The sequence below is a fragment of the Harmonia axyridis genome, chromosome 4 (assembly GCF_914767665.1).
Source record: "Harmonia axyridis chromosome 4, icHarAxyr1.1, whole genome shotgun sequence".
NCBI classification, from domain to species: Eukaryota; Metazoa; Arthropoda; class Insecta; order Coleoptera; family Coccinellidae; genus Harmonia; species Harmonia axyridis.
The window spans coordinates 37,287,247-37,307,058 of record NC_059504.1 but is presented as its reverse complement, the minus strand read 5'-3'; the positions used below and the strand labels follow the sequence as shown (position 1 = coordinate 37,307,058).

The 19,812-nt window shown below is 34.1% G+C and overlaps 1 protein-coding gene across 1 annotated transcript; it reads right to left on the bottom strand.

Annotated features, from left to right (window-relative positions):
* Positions 1-702: 702 nt before the first annotated feature.
* Positions 703-3,744, bottom strand: LOC123678036 (E3 ubiquitin-protein ligase RSP5-like). The gene is made up of 2 exons (XM_045614805.1): positions 3,380-3,744; positions 703-1,902 (listed from the first exon to the last, which is right to left on the bottom strand). Exons 1-2 carry the CDS (start codon positions 3,711-3,713, stop codon positions 1,730-1,732), a joined length of 507 nt encoding a protein of 168 aa, XP_045470761.1. The 5' UTR covers positions 3,714-3,744; the 3' UTR covers positions 703-1,729.
* Between the last annotated feature and the right edge of the window lie 16,068 nt (positions 3,745-19,812).

The window sequence follows — 19,812 nt, the reverse complement described above, 5'->3', positions numbered from 1 at the left end:
TTTCGCAATTACTCGTGGTGTAGATGTGTTATCAGTGTCTGAAATAGTATATCCTATGTTGGAATCTTGGAATTGCCTTCTGCAACGAGTATTAGATGATATTTTCTGTATTTCAGTCAAGTTTTATGAAATATTGTCATAATTCAATGAAAAATGCAAATTATACATCCAAGTGACTTTTGTATTGTATCTTGACAATTGGTGTTACTGTTACGAAAATTGACAGATTACGGAATTTGAATTGTACCTTTCGAATTTTGAGATAATTTATAATTACGCATTAAATTCGTGAATTATCTCTGACGAATCGATTAAACACCACCAGAATTGAAGGAAATTGAGAACAATGTTGCAAATCATTTCACTATATCCAAATTATATTGACAATTGACGTGTGTTGAAATTTGATAGGTTCGGAAGTCAGTATAGGAAACCACAAAACGAAAAATATAACTGAAAATAATGCTATAATGAGGTCATTATAGCACTGTTTTCAGAACTGTAATTAACTCATTACGATACTTGAATAGATAAAGACGTTTTGAATCACAGAGTTCAAACAGTGCGTGAAGATTCGTTCAATGTGGTTTTTCTGTATGATTTGCTTCATATGATGATATAAATAATATGGAAATAATAATTTTGTTTTGTTTTTTTATTTTTGATGATTATCATAAATATAAAATGACATGTCCGTATAAATGAATAAATAAATTATTATTGTTTATTTCTGGATAATACATCGACCACTATCATTGTTTCTTCTTCTCCTTCATTCTGGGAGGAGGGAAATCTTTTAGTGTTTCTTTGGCAGGTATTACAGCATCTTCCTTCTGAACAGTGTTTAACTTGTTGGCATGTTTTGGTAAGAATAACTTGCGCTATGGCAAATTAGTTTTTCGGAGAAACTGAACCAGTCCATTCTTTATGGTCATTATCTCCCATAAAATCATAAGGTAAGAACTGGATAAACAGGTATTGGACACTTATTGGAATTATCGTCACTGAGGTCATAAATAGCTTTATTCCCTGAGTCCACATAGACATTCGTCTACTTATTTCTTCATGCTTTGAGGCGCTGACGTTTTGACATTTTCAGTGGCAATGGTTATCACGATAGGTTCCTTAACCTGCGTTTTGCATTTGTTTTCATTGTCAGTTTCTCCATCTTGATAACCTTTTTCGGACATATTTGATTTCACAATGTCCAGGAGCATGATGTAGCACAAGGTTTTTCGAATGGTTTGAAATCAGGTCTCCTACATTTCTGAAGATTCGGTCTTGGTTTGAACTGCTGAAGCATGTGGCCGGTTTGTTCAGTTCATCTGCTTTTCTACGCTGATTCGAAGGAGCCCAATGCCTCAGGTACAATTTCTATCATGAATTTTGAGCTGATGGTAAAAAGTTCTCGCCTTTTGCCCAAACTTCATCTTCTACCTTGACTACACTAATCCGAAGAAGCCCAATGCTGCTGGTACAATTTCCATCATGAATTTTGATATTTGTTCTTTTGTCATTCCTGAGGGTAGTTTGAGGTTATGGTAAAAAGTTCTCGCCTTTCACCCAAACTTCATCTCTACCCTGACTACTCTAATTCGAAGAAGCTCAGTGCTTCTTGTACAATTTCTATCATGAATTTTGATATTTGTTCTTTTGTCATTCCTGAGGGTAGATTGAGCTGATGGTAACAAGTTCTCGCCTTTTACCCCAACTTCATGTTCTACCTTGACTACGCTAATCCGAAGAAGCCCAGTGCTTCTGGTACAATTTCTATCATGAATTTTGATATTTGTTCTTTTGTCATTCCTGATGGTAGATTGAGCTGATGGTAACAAGTTTGCGCCGATGGCCAACCAGCCGTTGTTCTCACTATTCTCAAGGGTGGTTGGAGGTCTTCGAAACCTGTGGAAAAAAGACGAATTAATTCAATATGGTAACTGACAACAAAACACATTATCGTTTTGCAATAGATAGCTGTAGTGGTAAATGGTAATCGAAATAAAGAGATGTCATAAAATAAGCTTAGGTGTGTGTAAACATAACCTCATCGAAATATTAGTTGATTTGTATCTCCATCATTAAGTTATTATGTCAGCTAACATGCGAGAGGTTTTATTTTTTGCTTTAATATGAAGAAATCTGCACATGAGGCTCATCGAATGGTCTGAAATACCTATGGTAAGGCCGCTATAAGTGAAAGAACGTGCTCAAAGTGGTTTCAAGAACGGCGATTTTGACGTCGTAGACCAGTATGGCGATGGAAGAGAGAAGGTTTTCGAAGATGCAGAATTGGTGGTATAATTTGATCAAGACTCATGTCAAACGCAACAAGAACTGGCATGATCATTGGAAGTGACGCAAAAATCCATTTCAAAACGCTTGAAAGTCGTGGGAATGCAAGCAAGGAATTTGAGTGCCGTTCGAGTTGAAGTCGAGATATCTTGAAGGGCGTTTGTTTGCTTGTGAACAGCTGCTTGCAAGGCAAAGACAAAAGGGATTTCTGCATCGCATTGTGACTGGTGACAAAAAGGGTTCATTACGGTAATCCCAATCCCAGCCAGGCTTCCATGTCAACCATTGAACCGAATACTCACGGTGCAAAGGTCATGCTCAGTGTTTGGTGGGACCAACTCGGCGTAGTGTATTATGAGTTGTTGAAACCGACTGTAACAATCACAGGCGATCGATATCGAAGTCAATTAATGCGTTTGACAATATTTGCTAAGTGGTCAAGATATAATATCACTTGTTGCGATCAATGACACACGGTCTGGCTGATCAGCACTTCTGGTCTTATGAAGAAGTAAAAATTGGATCGATTCGTGGATCGCTTCGAAAGATGACCAGTTTTTTCAACGCAGGATTCGTACGCTGACCGAAAGATGGGAGAAAGTAGTGACCAGCGATGGGTAATACTTTGAATCATGAATGTATAATAAGTTTTTCACAATTAAGCCTCGGATTTCGGAAAAGTTGTGATGTTTTCGAATGGAACTAAGTATATACTTATGAATAAACTATACGAGCCGAAACGTTCTGAGTTTATTTATGCCATTGCATAAATTGCCATGAATTGCTTCATTAAGCAATTTTGGCCGTCAAGATATTTTAATTTCTTACTACAACTGTAATTCATTTTTGCTTTTTTTATTTTTGATTCGATAAAAATATGGTTATTTTTAAATAGGTGATCAAATAGGCTAATTGGCTGGCGCCCTCAAAATCTTCAATTTTCATCATGCCCAAGAGGGTACCCTCTCCCTGAGTAAATTAGTTGGCTTTTGTTACATCTCGTCAAATTATGAGATTCAATTAATATTCTCATTTTCTCACGAAACAAACTGCACTGCATAGAATATCGCAATAAATATTAACTCACCTCCAACCGGCAAGCGTGTACACCCTGTCACGAATTCTAGAAAATTACTTCTAGATTCCTTACTTGCGTCAGACAATTCACTGAAAAGGTTTTGGATGTCATCATCCTCTACAGTGAAACCCTCAAGTTTCACATTTTTTCTCAAATTGTCAACGGTCCATTGCATAATATCATTATCATCTCCACACAAAAGAGTTTGTAGCTCTTCTGGGTGGAACATTCTGAGTTTATGCAATGGTACTAAACTGTCAAAGGCATTCTTCAATGCGTTAAATTGCCTCCTCGTACCAGTGTACAAGAGAGCATGTTTGACATTCTCAATATAATCATCCATATTCTGCAGGGACACTGGGATGTCCCTTCCATTTGGGATTAATTCTGTAACAAAATGAAATAATGAAAACACTCTAATGTTTGAATAATTGATAAATTTTTTTCGCATAATCTATGGATATTCAAACAAGTACCTAACAAGTGCTTTTTATATGATTGGAATGATTTGAAACTTCGAAAGTCGACGTTTCGAAGTTCCAACAGCTGTTGAAATTTCTATTATATATGATATTTTCTTATTGATTTCATACAAACCTATATTGTCAAATCCAGGTAATACAAAATTCAGTCCATAGGATTCGATGCTGTAACCATTGATGTTCAATTTATCTTTTAACAACTCGGTTTGTTTAAGTGTCAACTGTTCATTGGCAACAATTTTGTCTCTTTCTGAAATCAAGTGTTGCATATTCCGTAGAACTGTATAAACCTCATAATTCACATATTTTAGATCTTCTACTGACAGCGTACTTTGTTCGTTCAACAACCATTTGAACATAGTTGGCGCTAAGGGTAAAACCATCAGATTTCCACTGATTAGTGCTCTTCCTAAGAGTACGCCAATTAGGTTGAATAGGTCACACAAAAAGTTATCCTCAGCAGTTCGAAATCTATAGTAGGAATGTGAATTGAATAGGGGATATAATCCTAAGTTGCACTGTACGTATTCTGAACTTGTGTCGGTTGATTCTTGTGAAGCCCAAATGTGATATTTAGTTTTCTGCAATTCTCTACTTATCAGTGTGAAAAGTTCACGTGTTAATCCAGGACCAGTACCAATTTCTCCTTCGAAGTTCACACTCCAAAAAGCTGCGGGATTCGTGTAGGAGATAACCTGAAATTTTTCATGATTACTTTTCCCATCTTTCAATGTAGGATTCATACTAAACACTCCCAAAGAAACATTCAAATTCGAATTTAAATCACCACTTTAGAATTTCGACATGAAATGAAGATGGGCAGCGATATTGCATGTGACCAATTAATTAACTTTTTCTTCATGATTTGCGCCATCGGCTGCTAAGATCAGCCTTTGATGAATTTATTTATCGAAAATATTTTTTATTAGTTAAATGATTATAAAACATGAAACATTCAACACTATAACAATGTTTGGTGATCAAAATTAACAATCAAAACCAAAACAAAACAACTAGATTGTGCTATGATCAGATCATGCCATTTCGCCACCATAGCTGAAATGTTGTGTGCCAGGGCCCAGGAATGGCCTCAAACGAGGATCAACTCGATGACAAATCTGTCCTCATGTTCGATTTTGTCCGTATACACCACAACATTCAAACAAAAAGACCTAAAAAATGGCAATTTGCAGGGCGGGTTTTTATTTTGAACGACACGATTAATAACATGAAGATGTTAATTGCAAACAAAAATCAGAAATGAGAGAACAGAATCATAAAACATTCAAAAATGATAATGACATATTGCTGGCTTATTCAAAGGTCCATGTAAAATTTTGTTTCAATACGTTTTCATAAGCAAAAAATTCAAACAGAATATCAAAATAAAACTGATAATTCAGTGAATATTTCCCTCCTGTCAAAAATTCTATGTATATGGAGAACAATTATCGAAAATTACAGCGATACTTGCATTGTAGGAAGCGAAACTGCACTGCGATAATTGTCCTGTTCATAGATGCATAGTTTCTATGCATCTTACACAGTTCGAATCTATGGCAATTCCATTCTACATCAGTTTGACAAGTGATGTGACAGTTTATTCGGGAAATATTCCCCCGAATTACACTCGTGCATCAAAATGACCGGATAATTTCGCATTCCAGCGTGTTTTCTTTGAAAAACTGCATTCGGCATTTTCATTTTTCTCCAAAAATGAAAATGAACTCATGCAGTTTTTATGACAACACGCTGTCATGCAAAATTATCGGTAATTTTGATGCACTTGTGCAATTACTTACGAATATTTCCCTCCTGTCAAAAATTCTATGTATCTGGAGAACAATTATCGAAAATTACAGCGATAATTGCATTGTAGGAAGCGAAACAGCACTGCGATAATTGTTCTGTTCATAGATGCATAGTTTCTATGCATCTTACACAGTTCGAATCTATGGCAATTCCATTCTAAATCAGTTTGACAAGTAATTTAACAGTTCATTCGGGAAATATTCCGCCGAATTTCACTCGTGCATCAAAATGACCGGATAATTTCGCATTCCAGCGTGTTTTCTTTGAAAAACTGCATTCGGTCTTTTTCATTTTTGGAGAAAGAGCCCTCCACCAACTCAAGCAGTTTTTATGACAACACGCTGTCATGCAAAATTATCGGTAATTTTGATGCACTTGTGCAATTACTTACGACAATATATCCGACCGTATTGATATTTTGCTTGTATATTAAGAATAAGAATTTCAAATCACGTAGTCGAATCCTAAAAAAATTCGAAAAGATTTGAACGCTCAGATATGCTTTCAAAAATGTTTAACTATAGTTGAAAACAAATACTCAGAAGTAGTAGAAATAATAGGAAACTGATAAATCGAAGAAAAAAAAAATTATAACTCTGAAAAAAATGAGGATACCAATGATGTGCAATCAGAGTATTTTGAGCGCTTAATCATTCATGCCCTAATTGCCCCCTTGGAGACCATAGAATTAAAAATATTATTTTTATACCGATATGAATTCTCAATCCTAAATTTTATTTTCAACTCAATTTCACTTACCTGAATCAAATTTTCCAGGACATTGGTCCTTCGAATTTTAAAAGACAAAGGTGCGTTATAAACTACCATAGATTGATCAAAATATGGAACATATTCCATATTTCTATCCATCACGGTAAGAAAGGCTCTGGCTCTGTCCAGCTTTAGAAGTCTGAATGCAAATATTCTTGTTTTCAAGGAGAAAATGAATGGGCAATTATTCATCACATATTTGATCCATGGAGGCAACTTTCCTACTAAGACAGCAAATGGATCCATCAAGCAGCTCGTAACTAGAGCATCCAAACTCTTGTTGATGAAAACTTGAGGGTTAATTATATATTCCTCAGTTTCGATTGGATTATATGCTAGACTCCAATATTTGTTGATACCATAAAGTACATCAGTGAGGTGCAATGCGTTGGTCACATCTTCTGTTAAATTTAAACATTTATCAGCTGGTCTTCTATACCTTAAGCAATGCAACAGCTGACGGTTTCTGCAATCTAGCAATGGATCTTGAAAAAAAGATGATATATATAACTTTTGTCAATTAATGGTACGGTTATATTTTGAAGTTAGCCCATGGGCGCCCGCAGAAATTTTTCTCAGGGGGGGCAAAATGAAAATAATTGAAAAACAATAAGGCATCCATGATTGTCGTAGGCGACATCAGTATTCCGTTTCTTTCTATTTCTGTATTTATATTTATCACCAGCGTCTACTCTGAATTTCAAAAGATCACTAAAAGTGATACAGGGTGGACAACAATACAATAGTTTCGTGTGTGCTCATAAAATAACGCATAATATTCTTTATTAGTTAAATTAACAATATTATCAAAAATACTTATTGTCTAGTGCTAATTGGTTTGAATGTAACACCTGTAGTTTGTTACATTTTTAGATTAATAAAAATGAGCTGTTTCCAAACATGTTTGGTACTTTTGGTCTAGCAGACAGAATATGAAAGAAATTATTTCATATTTTTATACATTGTTATCAATCTAAAAATGTAACAAACTACAGGGTGTTATATTCAAACCAATTGCCGTATTTTTGATAATATTGTTAATTTAACTAATAAAGAATGTTACGCGTCACTTTATGAGCACACACAAAACTATTGTATTTTCGTCCACCCTGTACCAATTGGAATCAACATGTGATACATTTTTGGAATCTGCTCAGCCAGAGTAATCGGAAAATTGAGTCAAAATGGGGGTATTCCATTAAAAAAAGATGACGCTGACGTCATTACTCGAAAGTAATTCACCCTGTATATTAGATTATTATTTTAAAATACGGTAAATTAAAATAAAGAATCGACATGTTTCAGGATTATTTCTTAAAATGGTCTGTTTAGCTGAAAATGAATTTTGTTCCATACTTAACATTTAATAACAATTTAATAACAATTTATAAACAAATTGACACGCATGGAGTGCTTTCGGTTCCATGATTTTTCTTCACCCAAGAAGTGCTCAACGCGCCTAAAAAAGTTTTTAATTCAAAAAATACCTCTGCCGATTATGGATTATATGTATAGTATGTAATTCCATTGAAAACCGGAAAATAGTTGTGAATCTATTACTTTCCTTTTTTCCTTGACCTTTGGATTGAGAAAGTAATATTGAGGGTGTTGTGCTGAAAAATGAGGCATCCAAAATCTCAGGGGGGGCCATGGCCCCCCTGCCCCCCCCTGCGGGCGCCCATGAGTTGCCTAACTTGCAGTAAGTAGGAGTAAAACTGGCAGAAATGGTCAAGTAAAAATAAAAAATTATGACCCTCTATTCGGTCTTTAGTCTTTTTCCTTTTATTACATACGAATGTGTGTTTTGTCCGAGATTTGAACAACAAGAAACTGTGCAACCAGAATTCTAAGGAAGTACACAGGGTTTTCCAGATTTGATGAACTAATCTTAAACGACCCCCGAAATCTTTTTTCACTAATTTTATTTATTTATTTATCTTGATTCGTTCTCGAATTACGGGGTGTTTCTGAAAAATTACTGTTTCTTATGTTTCGCTTTATCTCAGTTTCTGATCGAGATATTCAAAAAATTACTGAACTTTTTTTTCCAGTAATTGCGTGACGAAAAACAGGAGCAACGTATCTCAAATTTCTCGTTAAATTGAAAAAGTGCTATAAACTGTTGCAAGAGGCCTATGGGGACAATTCTCTTAATCGTGTGCGTGTTTTCGAGTGGTGTAAGCGCTTCAGTGAGGGCCGAGACAGCACTGAAGATAACCAACGCCCAGCAGGTCGCTCTGTTACTGTTTCAACTCCGGAAACAGTGACCAAAATCAACCAAATTGGGCATCCGGATGTTTATTCGACGATTTGGTTGATTTTGGTCACTGTTTCCGGAGTTGAAACAATGACATGCGAATAATGTCACTATCATTTCACTATATCCAAATAATATTATATTGACAATTGACATATGTTGAAATTTGATAGGATCGGAAGTCAGCGTTGAGAACCACAAAACGAAGAATATAACTGAAAACAATGCTGTAATGAGTTCATTACAGCACTGTTTTTAGTACTGTAATAAACTCGTTACGATACTGCAAAAAAGAAAATAATTTCCTGATAATGATTATCTACTTACTATCCATTGGAGTAAATCTTTGTTTTTTGAAGTAGGTGAATTTGTATTTTCGTTGGAAAATGTTTTTCTCATTGCCTCTTAAGGCATATCGGCATATTGCTTCGTGTACAGTTATTTCGGGAGGAACATGTTTATCATTCATGGTAAGCCTGAATTCGTATAGAAATTTGTGATTGGAATGTCTTGACCAGCCATTATATTGACCTGGATTTGATTCCGCAAAGGCATAAAATTCCAAATGTTGTATGATCGTAAATGGCCTTACTGTTAAGGGGCGTTTTTTGTTGGTTTCGGAATCGCAGATCACAATCTGAAACATAACATTTATTACATTCTGGAAAAAAAAATCCAATGAAATCATACATAAGCACATCTTCTTCAAATTCATAACAGAAACAAATGTCATTCGGAGAAATTTACTCTAAAGAAGATCTTTAAGGTGACTTATTTCATCGATGCACTTTATATACAGGTGTTTCATTATAAACTGGACAAAAAAAAAATAAAGTCGTGTAGATGACACCGGGAGGATCATTTTCGAAGCATAAGCGAGATACAGGGTGTGCAACGTCATTTCTGAGCAATATTCTATTGAGTGTGGTAGATTATGTATAAACTTCGAAATTATCATTTATGGTCAATACTCAAAAGTATTTTTGAGTGCTCAATTCAGAAAAAGTGAAGAACAAGTGAAGTGAAGTCAAAAATGTCAATTCAACAGAACGGAGGAAATGGTTATACTTTCGTACTCACATCATAATGTCGGCAATTGAGGCCTCCGATGGTGTATAAACTTGTTGTATAAATTTTACTGAAATCCTTTTTTTCATTGTTCTCATTAGCTGCCAAGAAATATCCAATTTTCTCAACCAGTTCCTTTAAAGTCTCTCGGACTATTTCGAAATTCTGGAATGTGTTTTCCATGGGTCTACCTGTGAACACCTGTAGGAACATGCGCATTCTCTCTAATTGTAGATGGATTATAACTGGCTCTGTTAAATAATCCAAGAAAAATTTGATAGCTTCAGATCTTCGTTGGATTAAATTGGAATATTTTTCGTCGAAAAACAACGTTTTATAATATTCTAACTCATCTCTTGTGACCTTTACATCGAAATAATCTGAAATTCTTTCAGTAAATTTCGGATAGACATCAATTTGCACATCAAAATCACTCAAGTATGCCCTTATCTGTGAAAAATGAAAAATTGTATGAGACAAATGATCAATGGGAGAAGTAAAAAAAGGGCAAAATTAAAAGGATATCAAAACATATGGGTTTGCTAAAACTAATTAATATTGAAGCATCGTTCCACGAAAAGAAAATACTCATGGCCAAGGGAGTAGATCTTTTTTTTTTCTTCGGGGGTAATAAAAAAAATGTTTTGATGACAATAGGGTGTTCCTAAATTGGAGGTACGAAAGAATGAGAGATACCTTGGATAATTTTAAGAATAAAAAGTCCTATAAACATGGGGCCGCACAGGTTTTGTTTGCTAGATACAGAGTGTTTCTTGGGGGGGCTTTGTTTACTTGATACAGAGTGTTTCTTGTAGTCTTACTTTTTATCGAATCTTTATTCTTCTCCGCTACGGATTTTCCTGAGAATTACTAGAGAATTGTTTGAAATTTTTTTTCTCGAAATCGGTAGCAGATACGACAAAACTACAAGAAATTAAAAATTGTAGTAGGTACAGAACCAGAGTTTCTTTTTATATTTTTCTAAACTACCATTTATACACCAAAAAGAAGTTGTGTATGCCAAATTCAAGTTAAATATATTGTGAATAGAAGGTGCTATGAGAAAAAACTTGAACTCTGTATTTCGAAACAAAGCGTTTGCGGGCCCATGTTAGGTATTGGACTATTTTTCCTTAAAATGATCTGTCATTTTCGTTTACATCTCCAATTTGGGAACACCCTGTTTTGTCAATTCAGAACTGATGTCTTCACAATAAAAATAAATCACATTAAATTGTACAACACAGCGAAGACAATTTTTCGATGCGAATTTTTCAGTTCAGTTCTTTGATAATTGCAGTATTGAAATTCTGAGAGGAGAATGATACAAAAAACCGAAAATAACAGGTAAGTATAAACCGAGTACGATTGCAAATATTACAGATGGCAAAACAAGGAGCCACGCCGACAAAGAGGATAAATAAAGGAAAAACCTGGGATATACAGGGTGTCCCGTAAAGACCACGTCAAACCGAGGGAGAATGTAGATCAAAGGATAACCCACCTGCTATGACAAAATTCCCATTATAAAAGTCTTACCGTTTTTGAGATATTTTTTTTTTTTTGAAAATAATGAATTTTTGCCCCTTTCAATAGTTATGCCCTTACGGTTGGTACAATTTTACATCTTTCTGGTTAATTTTTTCTGTAAAATATTGCTGAAAAATGATTTTAACGTTTGCATTAAAAACATCCTCCGAAAATTTTAAAAGGGGGCTATGAGAAATATTTTCATTGGGAATTTTATTAGTGGATCATTTTGTTCATGAAGTTTAGCCCATCGTAGTGGAAAAAAAATGTACCGAGCTACTGCTGCACATTACACCGATAAATTGTCTATTTTATAGTGATTTCAAAGAGGTATCACACAAGTCATTTGTTATTCAAAGAAAAAAGATATGGCTGTTTTTATACAAATGGGTATGTTTCTGACAAAATCAAGTTTGTCAATTCTGTTAAGAAATCTTCGATGTTGCATTACTTAGTGAACAATGGCAATTGTTTAAGTGCGAAAATATTACTCGCATAATTATTCATCTCAACGAAATTCAATTTTGCCGGCAAATTTTGGAAAACATCATACAGATCCAGATTTTTTTAATAAGATCATTTGGAGCGACGAGTCTTCCTATACCAAGGATGGGTACATGAAGACCTAAATCCTCTGGACTTTTAATATTGGGGCTGCCTAAAAGACAACACCCATACGTGATGAAGCCGAATTTCGGATGCGTTCTCTCAGTTCGGCTTCATCACGTATGGGTGTTGCGTATACTTTGTCTTTTAGGCAGCCCCAATAATAAAAGTACATAGGATTTAGGTCAGGTAAACGAGGAGGCCACAAAATTTTAACTTCTCTTCCAATCCACCGGTGGGGATAAGTTCTATTCAAATGTTGAAATCACAGACTACGTCGCAGCGCCAGTGGCACATCTTTCAATAAAATGGGCAGCTGGTTGGTTAAAAATTCCAAATAATTGTTTGCGTTCAGTGATGGCGGCAGTTCGATCGGGCCCAAAATTGCACCATTAAATATTCCAGTCCCTAAATTGATCTTGAATCGATATTATGATCTATCTTCTCTCACCTCGTGTGGATTTATGATATTCCAGCCATGCAAATTGTGGAGATTCATGTACCTATCCTTGGCACAGAAAGATTCGTCGCTCCAAATGATCTTATTAAAAAAATCGGATCTGCATGATGTTTTCCGAAATTTGCCGGCGAAATTGAATTTCGTTGAGGTGAATAATTATCCGAGTAATATTTTCGCAGGTAAAAAATTGACATTGTTCACTAAGTAATGCAACATCGAAGATTTCTCAACAGAATTGACAAACTTGATTTTGTCAGAAACGTACCCATTTGGATAAAAACAGCCATATCTTTTTTCTTTGAATAACAAATGACTTGTGTAATACCTCTTTGAAATCACTATAAAATAGACAATTTATTGGTGTAATGTGCAGCAGTAGCTCGGTACATTTTTTTTCCACTACGATGGGCTAAACTTCATGAACAAAATGATCCACTAATAAAATTCCCAATGAAAATATTTCTCATAGCCCCCTTTTAAAATTTTCGGAGGATGTTTTTAATGCAAACGTTAAAATCATTTTTCAGCAATATTTTACAGAAAAAATTAACCAGAAAGATGTAAAATTGTACCAACCGTAAGGGCAAAACTATTGAAAGGGGCAAAAATTCATTATTTAAAAAAAAAAAAAAAATATCTCGAAAACGGTAAGACTTTTATAATGGGAATTTTGTCATAGCAGGTGGGTTATCCTTTGATCTACATTCTCCCTCGGTTTGACGTGGTCTTTACGGGACACCCTGTATACCTGCTCGTATTTCCGTTCTCTGTCTCTGCTAGAATTATGAAACTTTGTATTTTGGAAATCTTGGAGGATTAATCCATAGAATCATGAAATTTCAAATGCGTACTGTCATGATTGGATATAATAATACAATAGCTAAGTCTTGCTCCAGGATTATACATTTTTGAGTATTATTCGAAACAGTATTAACAACTTCCGGCAGACCTTTGCAACAACCAAAATAAGATTTCTAATAACATGTAATTTTTAAATTAAAAAAAGAATATTCCCTTGAAATTTCAGCTTTTTGAATGTAACAACTTTTTTTTTTGTAGATATTCTCAAAAATTTAGAAGTGAATAACGCTTCATGGGAAATTGGTTATTCAATTGACCAATCGCTAGCTCCGCTACTATAACAAATTTGATGTTCTCTGATAGATATTTGCTATTTTCACTCAAACATATGCAAATAACGACCTATTGAAATTATAACCTTGTGCGAGCAAGTTTAATTGTATATTCAAAAAAATTATGAGTTGATGCAACCCCGATTCACATACCAGAACCGTCTTTTCTCAATTGATCAACAATAAAACATCAAGCTGAAATTCGGTGTTTTCCCATTTCAACATCTTGAAGTTCAACTTGAAGAGATAAGACTAATTTGTACATTCGTCAACGCGAACGTTTCTTCTATATTTAGTTAGTTTAGTAGTTTAGTTCATTCAGTCGAATAAAGATGATTAATGTATGTAAGTACAGAGAATATTGTGAATTAATAGTACCACTTCGATAAATGTATTATAACTAAGATAGAAAGAAATAAGCTAAGCACTAAAAAGTCTATTATAAAATTGCAATTATATAATAGACTTTTTTGTGTTTATGTCATTTCATCTTAGTTTTTATCATTTAATGTGTAACTCTTAATTTCTAATATCATCGACCACTGTACTCAGCTAAAATGTTCACTACCTAACTATATTTGGGTATTGTAGAATTAATTACTTCTATGAATTTGAGAATCATATTTGAAACGACCAAGAATTTAGAAAAAAAAAACTTTCTTGTAAAGAAAAACTTGTGAAAAAAACCATTTCGATGTTTGTTGGGAAAATAAATTAGCCTCTTTCTCTTAATGTAAATATCAACTAAATAATAATAATTCAAATTCATTAAATATATGAATAAAACGAAACTAATTTCACAACGTGAGAAGGTACCATTCATTGAAATGAATAATTCCGCCATAAAATATGCACTGCGTTCATAGATTCATATATGACAGTACTTAATCTTATTTCCTTACTACGAATTCAGACAAAAAAAAATTTCTGTAGGTACTCCCCTAAAATTTTTACCGCAAAATTTTTTATGTAATTTTATTTATGCTATAATTAAATTATGACTCACCTGATCTTTCATCCAAACTTCAAATTCAATATCTAAGAGCGACTTTTCAGCATCCCTTCTCGAGTTATCAGAAATCTATAAAAACAGTGATATTAATTAAAAAATTGATAGGTACACGAAAAGACCAATCAATGTTTGAACTTTCAAAAAAAGGTCAAAAACAATCTGAGAGGAAATGAAGGAAACATCAAATATTATGATGGATAAATTGAATACGTATATTAATTATTGTAAATTAAGAATCATTTAAATTTCTTCTATTACTTCAACAGGCATAGTCGTAAAAGGCTGTACGTTAACAACAATACTGTTACTGAAGTGGCTATGGAATACAGTAAAAGAGCTTAAGCATCACTCAATTTGTTTTTACAACTAGCAGACTTTTATCTTCCGAGAGGTCTCAGAGAGATTAGAAATTAAATATATTTAACAGATATTTTTGAATGATCCAGCGTAATCGCTGTGAATTATTTGAATTTATAGCATTGCTTACCTCAATCTCATCGAAGATATTCAGCAAAAAAATATTTACACCATATATTTTATAACTTTCGTTATATAATTCCTCATGATTTTCTTTCAAAACATAAAGTATCTGCAAAGCAAACATTTTACGATACATCTGCTCTTGTTTCAACAGACTTTTCATTATTTTAACTGTTTGGTCAGCTCTCCAAACATTGATTGATGGTTTTTCAGGAAATAATACTAACTGGTACTGAGTTCTATTTATATACTTCATCAGTGTCATTAGTGCCTCCAAACAGTAAAATTGTTCTTGATGATATAAAGAAATTGTAAATCTCCTCGTTAATAATGTGTATGCAAGCTTTACAAATTTATCGTTGATATGAGGAACGTCAGATCCTTTTTTGGTTTTCTTTAAATTCAGGGCCCTGTAACTATCAATTTCGTGACGAGAAATAGCCCTGAAAAAATCAATACCTATGAATTGAAAATGAATACAAGAAGAATTAGAAAAATAGATACTCCGTACCAAGTAGGTCTAACGACGGAGTATCAATCTGTCGTTTCAAGTACTGCCAAAAGAAACATCATAGCACATCAAAATATCTACATCTTCGAAAGAATGATATCATAATGACTTTTCTTAACGAATCTTACTGATCTTTAAAATATTTGTATCGCGAATACATCATATCAAAGAAAAAAACGAAGGATCTAAAACCTGAACTCAATTCATATATTTTATCTTTATTCATTAGAATTCAGTTGAGCACGTTTATTGTTTATTACATTCCACTTATCCTTAATCATCTATTGGATTAAAAATTGAATCCAAAAAAAATAGAACGGTAGAAACGCTTCAGCAGGCGCTGGACCTCGGTTATCCAATATTAATGTTTAGCATTCTGCAGAGTAAGCTTCTGTTAGGGCGGCAAAATGGGTCTCTGTCTAGGGCGGCAAAATGAGTATCTGCCTAGGGCGGCAGTTTGGCTAGCGACGGCCCTGGTTTTACCGACTTTATCATTGAAAATATTGGAGCTAATTGAAAACGTTGTAAGATGACCCCTGGGATTCTCTTACCGATTCCACAGGGATCATCCTAAACTCCAGCGTGTATAAGATGATCCTTTTGAAAGGTTTTGGGAAATTGAAAATATTTCAAAAAATCTTTCGTGAATGAATATTTTAAGTAGGGCATAGAAAGATGGATACTTCTAAGTGGAGTATACGTTTATAGTACAGATATAATTACTTCAAACATAATAAATCTAAAATAGTTTTGCGCTACTCGGAGAAACTAAAGAATTACTTCAATTCTTGCTTAAGGGGATCATTTTGAGCACCTTTACCCTATTAGGATCATACATTTATATACTATTACTAAATCCCAATTTGTATTGAAGAAATTTTTTTTCTTGAACAATCGTTTTCGTCACCTAAATCATACTGCAAATATGATCAAATTTCAATACTCACATTCTTTCTGATGTTTTTTCATATATGATAGCCATATGATTGAAATCAACAGTAAATATAACGTTTAAGTCGTTACAAAGAACCTCGGTCTTTTTTTCTCTATATGATTTCTCTACCAGATAATTGAACGGCGGAATGAAAGGTATCCATGTACCAGGCGTCGTTTCCATCGACCATACCGCCATCTTGTTGACATCAGTTCTCAAGGTCACGTCACGGACTTTATCCAAGAGACTGCATTGGGAATGAGGGGGGAGCAGTGCCCAAATTAAAGATACTATCGGTATCTTTATAGTTTCGGACCTAAAACAATATTGGAATAAATTACAAATGGATAGTAAAATAGAATAACAAGAAAAAATCACCGAATCCTTCTCAAAACCAATCATTTAAGTTTACCAATTTTTAAGGACACTAATGGCCAGTTACACTGTTTACCTAAACGTCAACTAAAAATTTAAATTGCAAACGATGCAATCGGAATAAATTATAAAGAAGTATGGGATCCGAATTTCTAACCCAACCCAATTGAATGATAAGTTACTAACGTACTAAGGTTACAATACAATACGCGATCAAACCTAGCATGATGGACTACTCAGTTTATACTTATAGATGCAGAATAGGTACGAGGAGTGATTTTTCGAAATGACAACCCTGCCTCCCGTAGACCAATAATTCGACCTCTTTCAAATTCACTTAACTGGCGATAAATTCCGCTATACGTGCTCTAGGCATTTTAACAACAACTAAAAATCGACTTTGGATCTCCTCGAAGAGCTGGTTTGTTGTAAAATTTAAAAAACTTGCAAAAAATGAGTACAATATTCAAGTAGAAAAATTGTTTACATGGAAACACTTTTACGATTTTTTTTCTCCAAATTCAATCATTTACTCCTTTCTACATTTCTATGTTTCACAAAATAAAATTGAAATTTAAATAGCTCCTTCTGGGTGTTGCAGTTTCTTTGTCAGTTAGTATATATTATGTTATGACTTAATCAATTATACAATGCACACAAGATTAATCAAATCTCGAAATAATCGAGAAATATTTAGAGTGTTTATCGAAAAATGAAGTCGAAAACCTCAATATTTTCGAAACGGATGTCATTTTCAAAAAACTGACAAAGATAAGCGAAATATTTGAAACGATAATTTTTGAGAAACGCCCTGTAACTTGAAAACGAATCAAGATATCTATGACCTGCTTTCTACTCAGTATTTGGAAAAAATTTCGAGGGTTCTTGAAGATTTTTTCTTCAAGTCTTCTAGTTCTCGAGATGATTTCAGTGAGCATCAAATTTGGACACCCTGTACATAGTATGAATCAACTATTTTTCAGTTATTAGGCAGTCTTTTTATTGCCCCTAGACAACAATGAAAAACCCTACTTAAGCGTAGGTCAAGACTGAACATTGATTAGTAGTTCATCAATATTTATTTTTCGAACGGCGCAACTGACCATTAGAATTAATTATTTATACTCACTTGTAGTTGAGATTCTGATCTATCCTGTCAAGCGTCGAATGTATCCCGTTTTCAAGAAGGGCCTTCGATGCTTGGTCGTTGTGAGCACAAACGATCGTCAGAATTTCCATGATCAAGTTCTTCAAATATAGCTCGGTTTCTGAGTACCTCAGCAATATATGCAGTTGCGTTACCATATTAACTGATGTAATCGCTAAGATTATTTCGGAATTATTCATATATTCCACGTAAATTTCATGAATATTCTGAAGTATCTGAGTGTTGACTTCGTCACTGCCCACGTTTTCAAAAGGTAGTAATTCTGTCAACATCATATCCAAAAAATATTTGATGATACTCAAGGGAGTATTGATGATGAAGTTTTTGTGCTGGGTCATGAGAAGAAGTACTTTTGCTCTTTCTTCAATCCATAGGTAGAAAGAATTCCTCATAAAAAGCTCCAAAGTCTTCCGAATTGATGAAAACTGTATTCAGAAAAAGAAGATGTCCAGAATTAGTACAAATGAGTATCTATCAAAAATTTTGTTATCATTCAAGCGCGGTCCCAGGAGGAGGGGGGTCAGGGAAGTCATGACTCCCCCAAAATGGAACCACCTAACACTTTGTATGCGTTTCAAGCAGAGAAGGTACGAAATGGTCCCATAAAAAAACTTGACGTTCATAACGTCATAACCCCCCCAAATTTTAGAGCTGGGGCCGCCCTTGTTATCACCTATCCTCAATTAGTTTCATTACCTAAAGGAATATATTCAGAGCTGAAGTTTTTTTCAATATCAGAATATCAAAAAGGCATTCATTATTTTAACAAGTTTTTACCTGATAATTAATTAAAAGCACATGCATGAACTTTCGGTCAATTGATATTTAACATAAATGTGCGCATTCTAATATGTCAAAAAGAATGCATTGCATGGTTCCTAAATGTGAGCAGGGGGAACCGCCCCTCATTTAAATTCTGTTGCCCCTCCCTAAAATTTGACTTACTAAGGCTAAAATAATTACAAGATTAGCAGAACTATAATTCCGGTCTACTTTGCCCCCCCCCCTCAAAAACAATCCGCCCCTCCTCAAAAAAAAAATCTGGCTACCCCTGTTTTTAAAAGCTAGCGTCACCACTTATACCAACAATTAAACAATAAGCAACCATTTCAAGAACTTTTTGTTACGACTTTGAATAAATAAAACTTACCGCTTGCTGAAATGCTTCTTTCGAACTGCGCATTATATGCAGAAATACATCTCCAACATTTATGGAGGTAATGGTATTGTTATTTGATATCAACAAATAATTCAGTATCGACAAATTATCTTCTAATGGGAAGATTGTATCATTTTCTTTGAATCTCTTCTTCATTTCTTCAATACCATGATCTGCAAATATAAAAATTATTAAGAATAATTATTACATTTATTCATTTTATTTTATCGAAAAAAACTTTTTTGACGACATTATTTACTTGAATCTATAATGTGAGAAAAAGAGGTTTGATAACGAAGTTTGAACCAAATTACTCGAAATAATTTTTTTTGTTACCAATTCGATTGTTCTTATCTTATACTGGGTGTTCCTGAATTGGAGTAACGAAGGAAAATGAGAGATTTCTTGGGTAATTTAAAAAATAAAATGGCCCATTAACACGAGCCCGCTAACGCTTTATTTTCGAGATACAGAGTGTTTCTTGTATTCCTACTTATTATTACACTTATTTTGTCACCAGTTTATCGATCAGTTTATTTATTGATCTTCGCTACAGGAGTTGGTGAATAAGTATCAAAACTTATAGTTTATTCATTAATCACAGCTACCTACCTGGATATTTGAAATAATTTGGATTTTCCTGAGAATCACTATAGAGAGCTGTTTGAGTTTTTTCTCGAAATT